The sequence below is a fragment of the Lutjanus erythropterus genome, chromosome 23, assembly GCF_056507025.1.
Source record: "Lutjanus erythropterus isolate fLutEry1 chromosome 23, fLutEry1.hap2, whole genome shotgun sequence".
Classification (NCBI taxonomy): domain Eukaryota; kingdom Metazoa; phylum Chordata; class Actinopteri; order Lutjaniformes; family Lutjanidae; genus Lutjanus; species Lutjanus erythropterus.
In genome coordinates, this window is record NC_139339.1 from 16,973,300 (window position 1) to 16,989,727 (window position 16,428).

At 38.9% G+C, this 16,428-nt stretch overlaps 2 protein-coding genes across 2 annotated transcripts; both read right to left on the reverse strand.

The window, feature by feature from the left end:
• Nucleotides 1-78: 78 nt before the first annotated feature.
• LOC146305939 (fucolectin-5) lies at nt 79-494 on the reverse strand. Its single transcript, XM_084713164.1, has 2 exons — nt 485-494; nt 79-365 (listed from the first exon to the last, which is right to left on the reverse strand). Exons 1-2 carry the CDS (start codon nt 492-494, stop codon nt 79-81), a joined length of 297 nt encoding a protein of 98 aa, XP_084569290.1.
• A 3,599-nt stretch (nt 495-4,093) lies between these two features.
• On the reverse strand, nt 4,094-16,428 carry LOC146305940 (uncharacterized). Its single transcript, XM_084713165.1, has 13 exons — nt 15,415-16,428; nt 15,085-15,119; nt 14,983-14,988; nt 14,734-14,870; nt 8,184-8,454; nt 7,959-8,090; nt 7,252-7,497; nt 6,762-6,937; nt 5,992-6,372; nt 5,274-5,276; nt 4,858-5,190; nt 4,169-4,254; nt 4,094-4,099 (listed from the first exon to the last, which is right to left on the reverse strand). The coding sequence occupies exons 1-13, from the start codon at nt 16,426-16,428 to the stop codon at nt 4,094-4,096; spliced, it is 2,826 nt and encodes a 941-aa protein (XP_084569291.1).

Consider the following 16,428-nt stretch of genomic DNA (forward strand, 5'->3'; position numbering starts at 1 on the left):
AGTAATTTTCCCAAATTGAAAACTGAAAAACAAAATAGGAATTCAGTCTGATTATCAGTATTAGCTGAACCCACTGTATCACCTGGGATTGTTGTTTCCATCGTTCTCCAGCGAGTCACCGATGCGGATTTCGGCCCCCTCTAGCTCGTCCATGCAACAATCTGATCTCTGGATGATTTTAATTGATGAGATGTTGTACGGACGCCGCAGGTCCACTCTCCACCAGGGGTTGTCCTCCCACGAAGTGGCAGTGCAGCTTCCATATGAATTTTGTGAATAAGGTTTGCCATCAATCACCCGATATGGATTATAATAGTGGTTCCATCGTGAAGACTGAACAGCCACTCCACCCAGAGCCACATTAGCTGGAGAGTAAGTGCAGTGACAAAGATTATACAGTAGAAACCACTTTTAGTGATCACATTTGTCCCGGGCAAATTGATCACAATACTTTTTGTTTTTGTCTATTTTTCATGCAGACTACCATCTGGCATTTTTATATTAATTACATGAAGATAATGAAACAGATCGCTTCACTATTTACTGATTTGACTGTTTCAAAATAAATTACAGCTGTTTAAGACTTTTTTTTCAAATTACTGTACAAATTAAATGACTGTAGTGTTTCAAATTCAAATACACTACAATGGAGTACTTGCTGTACTGTATATAAAAAAATAGGGAGGATAGTTTTAGAGACTTTGTTTCCTCTATTCTGATGATTTTTAAAGATTAAAAATGATGAAATAGCTCGACATGAAAGATTTGTTCCTCTAACATGGACTTGTAAAAATCTGACATAAACTAATATTTATCAGTTCTCTGTATGTCCCTGTCCTTTCACTAAGGACACTAAAGAAACAGGAATTCCTCCGGTTTGGCTCTGGTTTGGTGTAGCTGTAATGTTGTCCAGGTTGTCCAAAACTGTGAAGCATTTACACATGAAAGCACTTAACAAGAATATTAGCTTGAGCTGAATTAAATTGAAGTCTTTGCTGTATGGCGAGCTGTCTTGACAGTGATGTGGTTTTTCTTTTTCCCTTCTTTCCTATGCTGTTCTCATAACCCCTGGCATTGATCTTGTGTCCCCTTGAAGGAAGTGACTCAGCCCTGAGGGTGAGAATTGGACTGCACTAACTTCTTAACTGTGTAAAGTCATTAAAACTTGTTCCACCTTGACCAGATACAACAGTAAAATGCTACTTAAACACTGACACATCAATATCAACAATCAAATAATGTCATATATCATACATTTCTCACAAGGGATGTTCTACTGCAGAGTGAGTACCTCTAGTTTTAATGTTTTAATCACTTTCATAATACCTATGTACTTTTCTTACCTGCCTGGTGAGTAACTCTCAAACTGGGAAGGATGGAGCCTGCAAATAAAGTTTAACACTGATATGAAACTCATTCAGCAAGAATTTACACATAATTTAAAGTGTAGATTCTTACAGTTTTCTAGTCATTTTCCTTATGGCTTGAAAACATATCTTTGTTTCACGATCAGGCTCACAATATGAGAAAATCTAATAATAATTTTGGGAAGAAAAAATTGCTCACCATCTAGGATTTAATCTAATGAATTCAAATATCTACTATCTTTTAAAAGAATATATTGGACCTTGACTAGAGTGTTTTCAGTTAAAGTAAAACAAAAAATCCACTCATTTAAACACATGTATATCATTATACAGCTTACCCCAAATAAAAGTAAATCTCCAGCTCCACTCCATGATCTATATGTTGACTAGTTCACAAAAAGTTGCTGGTGTCCAGTGTTCCCAACCCTTCATGTGATTCATGCATTTGAACTGACCTGTATACAAATAAATGCAAACCATACTCTCATCATAGTATGCATGAGTGCAACTGATAAATCTGAAAATTTGGCAACACCCGATCCTTTAAAACGCACAATTTTCTATTTATATTTGATTTGATGCATAATCTCTAGTCGTATTGCAGCTTAAGAGAAAATGTCTGCAACTAGTCATAAAAAAAATGCTGTAAAAAATTTAATAATTGAAAATAAATCATGAATTATACCTGGACAGAAAAGGATTGGTTCTTTTTTTTATTTATTTATTTGGTTGTTAGCACAGGTGACAGATGACAAGACGTTCAATTCTTGATTTGATTTTCCTTCCTTGGGAGATGGTAGCCAGATGTCCTTCATGTTGACCTTTCTGACCAAAGGCTCAAATTTGGTTCATGCATTTGATTAAGCAAATATTTACATGTACATGTGCATGTGCATACCCACACATGCCAGATACTAAGAACAAACAGAGCAGACACTCACACAGTAGAGTGAGTGAGTGTGTGCTTTGATGAACATACAATATTTGTTAGTGAAATGAATACTAATCACATAACAAAACATAAACAAAATATAGGCTACACACACATTTACAACATGTGTCCCAGTGGGCACACATGGCTCATATATCTGCTATTTCCACTTTAACAAAACATATGTTACTCTCAAGTTATGCTTGACTAAACTGATGCATCCAGTGCGGAACCCCTCATGAAATGCGGGACCACTTAAATGATGTGTCCACTGTAGTTTTGGGGTGGATTTTTCTGCCTCTTGTTTTGTTTCTCTTGCCTGTGTCTCCCGTGATGTTTGTCCATCTCTCTCTCAGATTGAGGACACAGCAGGTGAATCAGCATAAAGGTGCAAACAGTAGAATGCTAAAATTCATCTGAAAGTGCATCTAGTCAAGTCATGTATACTGACATATATGACCGGACAGAACAGAATATAGACTGCAGGTACATTTTGACAGACTCATTTTGTGTCTACATTTAACATCTACAGTTATACCTACATTACTCTGTAAAGATTTCATTTTAACATACAAGAGACATATGAACATAAAATGCGAGAACAAATACACAAAACCACAGTACACAAGATGACAAACGAGGCTAGTGAGGTTTGCTTTTAAAATGTATTAATTTTATTCACAATCAGTATTATGAATGCTTTCATGTACTACCTGTTTTTAGTCATTATGCTCAGCTAAAACAACCAGCTCCTGGCAACAGTGCAAACTACATTTAAATACAATACAAGCTCCATCCCTCTTTAAATTTAAATAAGATTATTTTGGCCTCACTAAGAAGTGAAATGTTACCAGCACAGGAGCAAAGCACCTTAAACAGACATTTTGTATCAACTTACATTTAATTCACTAAAAATAAATGTTTAAAAATACTGGGTTTGTTCACATTTTTTTAATTTTCACTCTTCATTCCCTCCAGCACACAGCAACAACACACACAGTCCACATTTTTAAGTTCGGTCCAGCCAGGGGAACCAGGACTTATGTTTCACCTCCCACTGGTGGCACTCACCTGTTAGAGACAACACAGCAAACACACTCTGTAAACTGACACCATCCACAGGTAAACATGTAAAACAGAAAATACATAAAATATACAGTGACCAACTCTATTCATGCAGCCCTTTTTAGAATAGAAAAGAAAGTAGGAAAACAAAAAGAGGAAAGGTAAGTTTAAAAAGTAGTTTTAAAACTAAATGCACAAACAACAAAGCTTGAATGAAAATGAATTATTTTCTGCTACAATCACTATATGACTTGTTCTTGCCAAATATAAGTTTTAAATGTTAGCCAATTATTTCCACTAATGTGCAATAAAATGACTTTATCTTTTTTTAAAAATAAAATATAATAGCTACATTATCATTATATTATTTCCTTTTAAAAACAAACAAAAAAGAGGAAACAGGAAGGAAAGTTTGACAACAAAGTCTTACTGTGCTGTTTCTTTCCTGTGTGAAACTCGTCCTCCAACGGATCTTACTGATGCCATTGTTTTTCCCCTCTGCCTCCAGCTTTGGGGCGTACACAAAAGATTGTCTTTACATTCATTATAACTTCAATGATTAAGAACTTGGGTGTTATTACATAACTGTTATTAACTAGTAATCACAGTCACTTCATCGCGACTCTGCCACAAGAAAATCAGCACTTGTACTTTCAGTAAATGAAATTTAAAACTTAAAACTTAATTACTTCTTGAAAAAGTTCAAGTTTAATAAAGTTTACCTTCCACTTCATGTCTTAAAACAGGGGAGTGGACTTTAAGAACGCACAATGAAACATGTTAATATTTCAGTAAAACTTCTCACCTGACTCGTGAATTGCTGCTGGATGACGGGGTCACTCATGTCAAAATCCGCGCTGATCCTCACTATAGATCTCTTCTTCTTAATGGCTGAAAAATAGTAGCTGATGTGATTACCTTGCTGGCATTTTGGCAACATTATGCAATGTTGTCATTTAAAGAAATATACCATTTGTTTAACATTTGTCCAAATGACTACAAACTGTAAAAGCAGCATCCTGACTCACAGTTGAGCTGAGCTGCGAGGATGGGTGAAAAAATAAATCAAGAAATTAAAAGTCAACAGTGCCGTCTAGTTTCTGAGACTTTGTCACTCTTTTTGACTTTGTTGCTCTTTATAGCTAAACTAGGGGGTCAGGTGTAAATAACCAAAAAACTGCTGTGGGACTGTTTTCACACAGGTGCAAAAAGATACTCAATTTATTTTAATTAGCATGAATGCTGGTGAGACATTGTTTGGGTCAAGTCAGATCTGCCCACTCCACCAAGCTGATTAGCTGATCTGTGCCAGGGGGTGCTGAAGTTAGGTCCCATGGTGGTCCAGCAGAAGGGGCGTGACTTCGACTCTCAAAAGCGGCAAATCCTCACATTTGCTGGACATCAATGTTGGACATCTTTGCTTGAAAAATTACTTTTTTGTAAATCAACTTAGAGCAGTAATGTAAAACTTACATAAACTTTTGTAAAACTTACCATAGCAGAGAAACAGAGATTTGGTGCTGCAGGACCGTACGCTCCATTTCCTGTTATAAACATGGACACATTTCGGACCATCTCCCAAGCTGTCCACCGGCTCCTGCCACTGGAATCTGAATGAGGAGTTACTCCCATCGGACCACTCCCAGGAGTCTCCGAACAGGCCGATCCAGGCCAGCTTTCCCGCCGGCACCATACTCTGGATTTCCTGGTTCTCAGTCTGGTTCCTCACACTGAGCAGGTCCGTTTGGTGCTTTCTGCAGTAGTGCTGAGCGTCGGTCCAGTTCATTGGTGTTTCTACAAGAATCTTTGTTTCTGCTGCACCGTCTCCTGTGACCACAGAAACAATCATGATGCTCTAACTGCTCTAACTGATTACTGCTGTGTATCTTCCAGTGGGTTTTAAAATTGACTTCCTACCTTCAAGACATTTCATTAATTTATCATTTAGTTCTATAGAAAAAAACGAACATGATACATAACATGATATGAGGCTTTCCACAGGTGCAGCAGTGTTTTGAGTTAAATTCTAACATGGTGACAAACATGGGGATGCACAGGGATTTAGAAGCAGTCTGAGGAAGAACCTGAAGCTCGAAACATCACACAAATAAGCTCGAAACATCACACAAATAAATGCTTTAAACAGGAGCTATTTAGTGTGTGAATGTCTCTTGCTGTTCTGGTAAGGTTGCGGTGCAACACCTATCATATTGGGTATCTGGATGTCTGTGTCTTTTTCATTGTTTTTGGCAAAGTAATTTACACAAAGGACAGGGACTGACATACTAAACCTAATTCATCTGTGCTTAGATTTAGCCAGCTTTCGCCGGTTAGTAAAGATGGTGATCTCAATTAAATATGTGCCAAATATGGTTGGGTACCAAACTTAGTACATGTAAGGGTTCCCTAACCTTAACCAAGTGCTGCCAGTGAAAAAAACACACAAAATGTTTATTAATGCTCTAATTACTACTAATCACTGTGTTGTTAAATGTAGATGCAATCTGTGCTCCCAAACTAGTCCCTGCTCACATCAGCGGTTCCACAAGATAATTTAACAATATTATCAAACTGCAAAGGCTTTGTTAACACGGGAAATCATCTGAATAACAGTTTCTATAATATTACCATCAAAGCATAAGAAGTAGTGGAGTAAGTCACAGTCCAGGTCTTTCCATTCACCAGTGTGTTGTATGCCAGCACAGTGCAGGATGCCACTCGCATTGCTGGGTTCACCAACATCCCAGTTCCTGAACTCAGCATCGCCATCTCCATAGAAACCATCAGCTGACAGAGACCACTTCCAAGTGACATGGACATCTTTGTACAGCCCAATCCAAAAGTCGTAGAACTCATTTGCCATTTTGTCAATGACCCTGTTCATGTCCTGAACATTGTTGATGGTGGCCAGGTCAGCATACCACTCTCTGCAGTAGGCCTGGGCTTCAAACCATGTTTTAGGTTCATTGTGAATGAGAATGTAGTCACAGTGGCACAAGTAGCAATAATCTAGTAATGTGGAAAAAAGAAAATTCAACAATAACTCGTGAATGCATGATGTAGCCATGAAGGACTAGTATGAATGCCTGTTGCAAGTCTCTGCAAACAAGATTAATTAAATCACTAAAAGATCAAATAATTGGTTTTTGGGATCTTATTTGGGGATTCTAATAGAATAGGTTTACAGGCTCTAATGTTCATGAAACACATTATTTTTCCTATACTGGCCATTTCTGCACCTCATTTATTCACCCCCTGTCTGAAACAGTCTGCTCACTTATGCTCATAATGTCTTAACAGAATATTAATGTAAATTACAGTATCATCTTCAAATGGGCTGACCCTGCAGTGAGAGTTTTGCATTGTAAGAATTTTAAAAAACCACGTAATCAGTTTACCATGGGGTTGGGGCCGTTGAGGAACTTTGTTTTGAGGATTCTCCAGAGTGCTGTAGACCTCTACTTCACAAAGACGCGCTGGTATGATGGGATGATTTACAGTCACATAGCGGCCCACAATCCCACCACAATTCACAGTCACCAGAGATGGTGAACTAGGGGAGATAAACTGGCAGCTGAAACAGAGAAAAAGAAACAGAGATGGTGTTTACCTTTAAACTTGATTCATCCAGTTTTTTCTTTTAAGTTGCACATTATCCACTGTCCAATGTTTTGTTACTAAATCAGCAATGTTAGTGTGAAAACATACAATACACATTTTTTATGAGGCCTGTTCAAGACTAGCACACACCCTGCTTGTTACCCAGCAGTGCTATCAGAGTTTTGTCTAACATAAGTGGATCTGGCTGACTATTTATAGAAGTTTCCGAAGTTTACCTCGTTCGAGTTTACACTGGTGAAGTTTATCCCTTTGCATTTGTATGCTTACCTTGTGTCGTCCACACGCACATCATCACTATAGCAGCAGTTCTTGTCGTAGGCAAGCTGGATCACAGTCACATTGTAGGGAACCAGTAGATCCACTGCCACCCACTGACCGGGTTTCTTTTTAGTTATGCTACAGGTGGAAAAACGATAGCTATCGATAACTTTGCTTGCTTGACCTGTAGTTTTCAATGCTGAAGAAGACTGAAAAGCCACTCCTCTCAAAGCCACATTTTCTATGGGAAGAAACGTATTAAACAATAAGATGAATAACACTGCACAAAAAAACATCTGCCAAATCATCCTTTACTTACAGAAATGTAACAAAAAGCTTCTGTTCAATGTAAATTAAACAATGGAGTCTAGAGGAGAAATAGAAGTACAAAGAGCAACTTCTGATGTGGTTATGAAATTCTAATCAATTCAAAAGTATTGGTATTTCATATAATATTATATTTCATTTCTGCCAATAGATCCTGCTAAATGTTACGCAATTAACCACCCATGTTTGAAAAAGTGACAGTGCCCTCTTGGATGCCCCTATCATAGATATAATGTGGAAAAATAGTACTCCAAAGTTCCCTCTAAAGTGCCCTTCCAGTGGACGAATAATGATAAAATGCGTTTTTGTGGACAAAATTTGGTGAAGTGTTTTATCGCCAGGCTTTAAATTCTTCCAACATGGCAAGCCCAAAGTGAAATGGCTCAGCTCACACAGGCAGATCACAGATAGTCAAATTCTTCTGTAGTCCAGGAAGAACAACATGGACGAAGCGACCCTGCATTATTCCACACTGGTAGCTGTATCTGCGCTGTCCCTCTGCAGTGGAAATGATGGCACACCTGACAGGAGGAGGAAGAATAAAATCAGAGTTGGAGGCAAAGTATAGCACTGTTTCAGGCAAGTAGATACTTTTTTGTTCCTGCTAGTATCACCTCTGGTTGCTAGTGTCACTCCTGAGGCCAATGCGGATCTCAGCACCGTTCAGCTCCTCTTTTTGCCAGCCTTTCACACTGGTAACAGACACAGCAGTTATGTGGTAGATACTGATCAGGTCCAGCTGCCACCAGGGGTTGTCTTGCAGTGGAGCTGAGGCACAAGTTTCTTGAGGATACCCTGGGTATTCATCAATAGCCATTTGTGGAGCATTTGTGTTAGAAGCTGGTTCTGCAGACTGCGTAGCTACTCCTCTTGGCGCCACATTAGCTGGTGGGGCAAAAAAATAATGAAAAGCAACCTGTTTCAGGTTAATTAAAAACCATTTTCCTACTTAAGCACAGCTCCATAAGACAGGGAGTCTACAGTCATGTTAGAGGGTCTTTGGCGCTGTAATGGTAAAGCAAACTAAACTGTTAGATAATCCATAATATTTGACAAACAGAACTTAATGCTCAGGATATCATGAATGTTTATGAAGACTTTGACTGTCTGCAGCACATGCAACTGTTAGATAGATTGTAGTTAAACAGGTGGGAATACATTTAATTCTGACACGTGTCAGTGTGATGATGGCACATGGTGCAAACTGATGTCCGAACAATGATATGTACTAATCTACTGTGTTCATGAAAATTAAAAGTAAAAACTTTGACTTGCAGCTTGCAGTAGAGGCAGGGTTTGGAGGATTACTTTTAACATGCATTCCAGTACAACTTCTGACTACCTGTTAAAGAATGTAGTCAGTACCCTAATCTAAGTATCACTACATTAAAGGGATGTAGCTTGATTACTTTCCCCTACTTTTGGATTACCTCAATAGCAAATAACGTGAAACTGTTTAATCTAATATAATGTTTAATGTCTGTTGTTAAGGTTATTAATTGTTTGTCCAACTATTCCTACCTTTGTAATGCGTGAATGCACAATTGAATTAAAAACAGTAATTATGCAGATTTGAATATACTTATTTAAGTAGCTATTCACACTTCACATCGATTTCTATGTAACTAACATTAGCAGCTGGCCTGTGTAGTTAGTGTCTGGGGTCTGTTAACCCATGTTAAGGGTTGGACTGTGTAGCTAATGTTAGCAGCTGGTCTTACCTGTAAATGTTCCTTTAAATTAGACGAGACAAAATAATGGCAAAATTTCCACCTAGTGAAAGCAGGTTTTTTTTTTTGAAGAGATAATGAATTAGCAACTGTCAGATTAGCTCATTTCACTGAGACCAGGGGGCTGCTGTGAGATTTGTAAAATTGTAATCCTGCTAATAATCCATGTTTTTACTAAATTGATTACATCTTATTTTTTGTAACTGTAATGGAATACATTTACATTTTTTGGTATACTTAATCCTGCTACATGTAGTCCATTACTCCCCATTGCAGCTCTTTTCTTGAAATTAGTTATGCACTCGTTACTCCTTTTTTCTCAGTATTCTAAATATTTATAATTCAAGAATACAGATGAAATAATTTGAGAAAAACTAATATTACAAGAAAAAGTAACTTTACAGGACAAAGTTGTACAACTAAACGGTACAAGAACATGAAAATCACAATATTCAAAGAAGTAAAACTCATATTAAGGTGAAATATTTTGAGTAGAAGAAAATAATTTTATATATTATTTTTTTCCCTCGTATTATGGTTTTACAGTTTTATTTCCCTCGATGTTAAACTTTTATTCTGATAGTCTCGGATTGTAGTCCTCACGTACAAGTGAACTCTGGGATTTGTATTTCAACCAAAAAGTATCTGAAAGCCATGTCACTCCTTTACTAACGTACTTTAAATTGTCTTACTGCTTCAAAGGGACAGATGTGTATTTTCCAGATGTTCTGGTCGTATATTGAAACGTCTTTTGTGGAACTTTAAAGCTAATATTTTTTGGCATTATACGAACGTTTTCCTGGACTTTTCTTACAAAACGCCTCAGCGGTTATTTTACTCACATAGTTTTCTGCATTTTGTATAGTTGATTTGCTTCGATGTGTAGAAAAGGTGTATAATTATATATGAATATATTTTTTTCTAAAAGGCTGCGTTTGCTTCACGTGGTTCTACGAGCTGCAGAGTTCAGCCTGCGAACGTTCTGAGGTGGAACCACATGTAAACCTTTGAGTCGTGCAGATAGAAACTGGATGTTCTGGTGTATTTTGATGTGTGACGGAGGCCGGAGAAAGACGCTGAGACACTGGTGTGTGTGTGTGTGTGTGTGTGTCTGTGTGTCTGTGTGCCTTCTGTTCATCTTTACTGATACAATAAAGATATTTTACTCTTTTATTTCGCCTCACGACTGTTTTCACCTAAAGATAAAAAATAACCTGCAGCAGGTGAGTCTGGTCTCATCACGGTGGACACTTCAGGTCCTGAAGGACACGTCAAATAAAGAAACAGACACAAATCGTGTCAGAAAAAACAGGACATTTATAAATATTTGGGGGGGTTATAATAATAATAATTATTATTATTATTATTTTGAATGCAGATTGAATATTTGAATTTGTTTGCACCTGAATCATCACTGATTTTTCCACTGTGCTGCCTTCATGATCCCTAGAAATAAATACGAAAAAAATATTTAATTAAATTTCATTATGTTTAATGATGGTTTTTAGGTTTATAAGATCAATTAATTGATTATTTGAATTTTGAACATAGATATGATGATTTTGTGGTAAATCAACTTTTATTTTACATATGACCAAAAAGAAACAGAGGCAAAATAAATAAATAAATAATAATAATAATAATCCTATCCTAAAATAATTTTTCATACTTTCCATGAAATAACACATATCCATTGTACTTTTGCATTTGATAAAGGGAAATAGTCCACGCAACAGTGTGGCCATAACTTATGCAAATATTATATGCGTTTATTTTAATTTTGCATTTGTGTTATAATTCTTTTAGAATTAATGAATCTAAAATTCTATTTAAATTAAACTTGAAAGCTTTAATTACTATATTTATGAAAAATAAAATAAAAACATGCATGATGAAACGATTCTCGAAGATCATACAATTTTCTCCAGTTCCTTCGAAGATTAATAAACTTTTCATATTTTGATGCGACTGTCAACCTGCTGGCAGAGACGGAAGTTGGGGACTCTTATTTTGAAGGCGGCAGAGTCAAAACTATGTTTAAGTTATATATTGATTTATTGATTGTATATCAGTTCTGCAGCGAAAACCAGATATTATTTAATCATTTCTGTCATTCTCAAGTTCAGTCAAAAAATTAAACGGCGAAAAAGTTCCCTGGCACCCAGACACCCCCTCCCTCCCTCCCTCCCCGGGGGGGTCGTGTTGCTCAGGGGGGGCGCAGCGTTGCTCGGTGTCGGCGAAGTGATCAGAGGAAACATCCGAAAATGTTGAAAATTCACCGGATAAAACCTGTTTAATGAAGACGTGTGGAGTACGAGAGGGGAAACTGAGATCAAAAGGACGGAAACAACAACAAAAACGGATGTTTTGAGGTAAGTCGGAAGCTGAAACACAAACAAACATAAACAATAACAATGTCGCTGCGTCCGCTGCTAGGTGGCTAACAGCTAAGCTAACAACACCTGTGTGTACATTCAGTTTGAGGCGGATAAACAAACCGCACAGCGGCCATTCCACCCGAATAAATGAAGGAAAGTTAACATTAAAAATGAAGGGGGACTTGTGACATTATTGTGTGAAGTCACATGTCGTTTTATATCGCGTTTGTCGAGTTTTTCTTGTGTTCTTGTCACAAAAATCAACGCCACCTGTGTATGAGTACTGAGCGAAAGCCATATCCAACGGAACCTCGGAGCAGCGACAGATCTCGCGAGAGTGACAGACAAACCATAAATTTCCCTAAGTCTAACCAAGTATATTAAACCATAGACGTTTTTTTTTTCTTTTTTTACCACAACGTTGTCGCCTTATAAAACCACAATATGAAACATAATTCGTTTATAGAACGTACTCAATAAGGAAACAACATATGCAAATCTCGCGAGACTTACGCAAATGAAGGATTTCGTATAACGGCGGATGATAAACACCAGTAAAAACAATATCCCTATAATAAGTCGTAATTATGAGTTTAAATCATAATAACGTATCGTTGATTATGACATTTTCTGATTATTTGGGCCTTTATCTCAGAATTTGGCTTTGAAACTAATAATGTGACTTTTTATAATCTTTCTATCTATATCTAAACATGTGTGTATGAAGACATTATATAAGCTGTAGTTTATATATACCTCAGGGTAATGATGGATGATTTAATATTTCACAGCTCTGACAAAATCAGATCTAACAAAAACAAACAGCAATTCGGATTCATTTATATTTTGTCTTGTAAAGTTTATCAAAAAACTTCACAAACATATTTTGGCTTTTATAGAAGACTTCGCCAAACAGTTCATAAGCCCCGACACAATCAGTCAATTCAGTATCACTTTATCTGTTTATCAGCTGTAATTTCACTGTCAGAATAATAAACAATATTACAAATTTACCATCATGGGCTGCAAAATGTATCATGGTTCTCTAGAAACAAATCATTTAAAAAAGGAAGTCGAGCTTTAAAAAGTCAGAAAAAGTTATTGAATTCTGCCCATTCATGATCCATCAGAAAATTATTATCCTCCTCCTTCTTCTTCATCATATCATTATTATTAGTAGTAGTAGTAGTATATTTTTTATAGTCTAGCATATGTCTTTATAATATGTAAATATGTGTATTTTGTATTTTTACTTTACTTCTTATTTTTAAGCACACATTTTTCAGACACTTAGTTTACTTCAGATTAAAAATATTACTTTTAGTAATAATATTTAGTAGTACTCGTGGCTAACGAGGTCTCTTCTGAAAGATTAAAAAAACTGGAACACATTGGAATGAAAAATAATTGATGAGTACAAATATCCAGTTTTTATTGTATATACTGAGGTTGGTTTCAGTGTGTACAACTCTGTATGTATGTCTGTGTGTATGTATATGTGTATGTATGTATATGTGTATGTATGTATGTATGTGTGTATGTATATGTGTATGTATGTATATGTGTATGTATGTATGTGTGTATGTATTCATGTGTATATTTGTGTATGTATGTATGTGTGTATGTATGTATGTATGTATGTGTGTATGTATGTATGTATGTATGTATATGTGTATGTATGTATGTATGTGTGTATGTATGTATGTATGTATGTATATGTGTATGTATGTATGTATGTATGTATGTATGTGTGCGTAGTGACATTTGGTCCCATTATGTTGGACAGAAGGCAGACGTCTCTACGGCTCGTATCTCTCACCAAAAATATTTACATGGATAAACAGCACTACGGACCAGAGGGAAGAAATGTGTTTTTGACTGTGGGTGAACTGGCCCTTTAACACTTGCTTTTCACTCCTCTTTTCTATTTTTCAGGCAGACGCCCCCTAGTGGTCCAGTGTCAGAGAAGATGTCCATGCAGCAGCTTCTCACATCTTCTCACATCTTCTTACATCTTATTAAATCTTCTTACATCTTATTAAATCTTCTTACATCTTATAAAATCTTCTCACATCTTCTCAGTGACGTGGGGACTCTGTCCTCTGTTGTCGTCTCTCATCTGGCAGGAATGCACCACAATAAAGAACAAATAAGTATAACCCCCTGTTTGTATCTCTGTGGAAACGCAGCGCCCTTCGCGCCAGGATCCAAATGGACGCCACAGGGGTTCGAACTAGGCAGAGAACTGCCTGCTGGCTCCGTAGCCACAATGAACCTCCACAACGCCACCTGAATCCCTTTGCACTTACACCTTTTCTCCGGGCGCTTTTATCTTTTCACTTTGGCTGTTGGACTTCAAAATTCAGTGAGGGCGATAAGGATCGAACACACGACCTCCAACTCCAAAACCACCTTCTTACGACCTGAGCTATCGTCTCAGGTGATGAAGTCCTCCTCCTCAGAGGTTTTCACTTTTTTTTTTTAAACTTTGCTCTTCAAAAGTCAATGAGTCTTGTGAGGATCGAACCCACAACCTCGAACTCCCTAACCGCCTTCTTATGACCTGAGCTATCGTCTCAGGTGATGAACTTCTCCTCCTCAGAAGTTTTCACTTTCTTCTATGGACTTTGCTCTTCAAAAATCAATGAGCCTTGTGAGGATCGAACCCACAACCTCCAACTCCCAAACCGTCTTCTTACAACCTGAGCTATCGTCTCAGGTGATGAAGTCCTCCTCCTCAAAGGTTTTCACTTTCTTCTATTATTGACACTGATACATTTTAATGAGTCTGTTTCTTATCAGAGGAAACCTTTGTTTGGATTCCGACTGCGGTGACATATTTAACTTCTTCAGCTCATGGTGGCAGAGCGCTGATTAGAGCTTTTGAGGATCTGGGTTCCATCCCCATATGAACTTTTAGGTCTGTGTCCAACTAAAAGAGTAAAACTCTCCAAGAATCACAGGTCACATCGCGTTGTCATCGCGGGGTGACAAGCACAGCTCCACGGCTCCCGGGTTTGGCTCAGCTCTCCTGCTTTTCTGCCTGCAAAACTCACGGTCAGCACAGTCTCCTTTCCTTTTGACTCCTCTGTAACTCACTGCTATATCAACCCTTCCTGTCCACTCCACCTCCCAGTAACAGCGACCAGTCAGAGCGTTTTTACACAGGAGCTGAGGGGGCCGCACGTCAAATCTGTCTGGATGATCAGGATACGTTTGATCGCTACACATATTTGTCATAGTCCTGTTGTTGTTTGACAGTTCGATCTCTCTACTGATTGTGTTTGTGTCAAATGTGAGCTCACAGGAATCTGTTGGAGAGAAAAAAGACACAATGATGATGACACAGTTTGAAGGTTAGATGCGCGTCGCTTTGTTTTCTTGAATCAAATTAAAAACACACTTACACTTCCTCAGCTCTCGTCTCAACAATGGGCCAGCCCTAAAAGGAGGGAGAAAAAAAACTTCACAAGTTGTCTGCCATTAATCAGGTTTCTAAGCTTTTGTCAATATCAAAATAATCCACTTATAGTTGTCTGTACAACCAAACTAAACCAAACTAAACCTTGACCGTCTGCCCCTGATAGCCAAAGCCAAAGTCCCAGGAATAAAGTGAAAAGCTTGGAGAAGCGACCTTGGACCGTCTGCCCCGGTGGCGCAGGTGTTAAGGGGACGTCTTTGGACTCTGAGGTGGCGTGTTCGAATCCCCTGGCCCTCGCTGACTTTTAAAGTCCAACATCCAAAGTGAAGAGATAAAAGCGCCCGGAGAAGTGGTCCAAGTGTGCTGCGGACTTGGCGCAGTGGCGTGCAATGCGATCCCGGGTACAATACTTCAGCGGTTCGATTCCAACCGTTGCCCAGTCCCAGCACGGATGCGGTGGTGGGTAGTGGAGGGGGCCGTGTCCCCTCCCAGACTTTCGGAGCCATAAACGCTGGGGGTTATGATACAGTGAAGCATGAGCGGCTGGAATTTTACGGTGAAGTGAACCTTCGCTTGCGTCACTTCCTTCGGTTGCGTAGCTCCGCATCCATCGCTTCCTTCGCTTGCGTAGCTTCGCATCCATCGCTTCCTTCGCTTGCATCGCTTCCTTCGGTAGCTTCGCTTCCTTCGGTAGCTTCGCTTCCATCGCTTCGCATCCATCGCTTCCTTCGGTTGCGTAGCTTCGCTTCCATCGCTTCCTTCGGTTGCGTAGCTTCGCTTCCATCGCTTCCTTCGGTCGCATCGGTAGCTTCGCTTCCATCGCTTCGCATCCATCGCTTCCTTCGGTTGCGTAGCTTCGCTTCCATCGCTTCCTTCGGTTGCGTAGCTTCGCTTCCATCGCTTCCTTCGGTCGCATCGGTAGCTTCGCTTCCATCGCTTCGCATCCATCGCTTCCTTCGGTTGCGTAGCTCCGCATCCATCGCTTCCTTCGCTTGCGTAGCTTCGCATCCATCGCTTCCTTCGCTTGCATCGCTTCCTTCGGTAGCTTCGCTTCCTTCGGTAGCTTCGCTTCCATCGCTTCGCATCCATCGCTTCCTTCGGTTGCGTAGCTTCGCTTCCATCGCTTCCTTCGGTTGCGTAGCTTCGCTTCCATCGCTTCCTTCGGTCGCATCGGTAGCTTCGCTTCCATCGCTTCGCATCCATCGCTTCCTTCGGTTGCGTAGCTCCGCATCCATCGCTTCCTTCGCTTGCGTAGCTTCGCATCCATCGCTTCCTTCGCTTGCATCGCTTCCTTCGGTAGCTTCGCTTCCTTCGGTAGCTTCGCATTCAT

What these genes read in the sequence shown, in the direction of transcription:
- LOC146305940 (XM_084713165.1), bottom strand. Translation starts at nt 16,428, where the DNA reads ATGAATGCGAAGCTACCGAAGGAAGCGAAGCTACCGAAGGAAGCGATG. An exon ending in GAAAGGAGACTGTGCTGACC is followed by an intron (nt 8,455 to 14,733) that starts GTGAGTTTTGCA and finishes TTGCCCCACCAG; the next exon opens with CTAATGTGGCGCCAAGAGGA. An exon ending in ATCTGTGATCTGCCTGTGTG is followed by an intron (nt 7,498 to 7,958) that starts AGCTGAGCCATT and finishes ATTGTTTAATAC; the next exon opens with GTTTCTTCCCATAGAAAATG.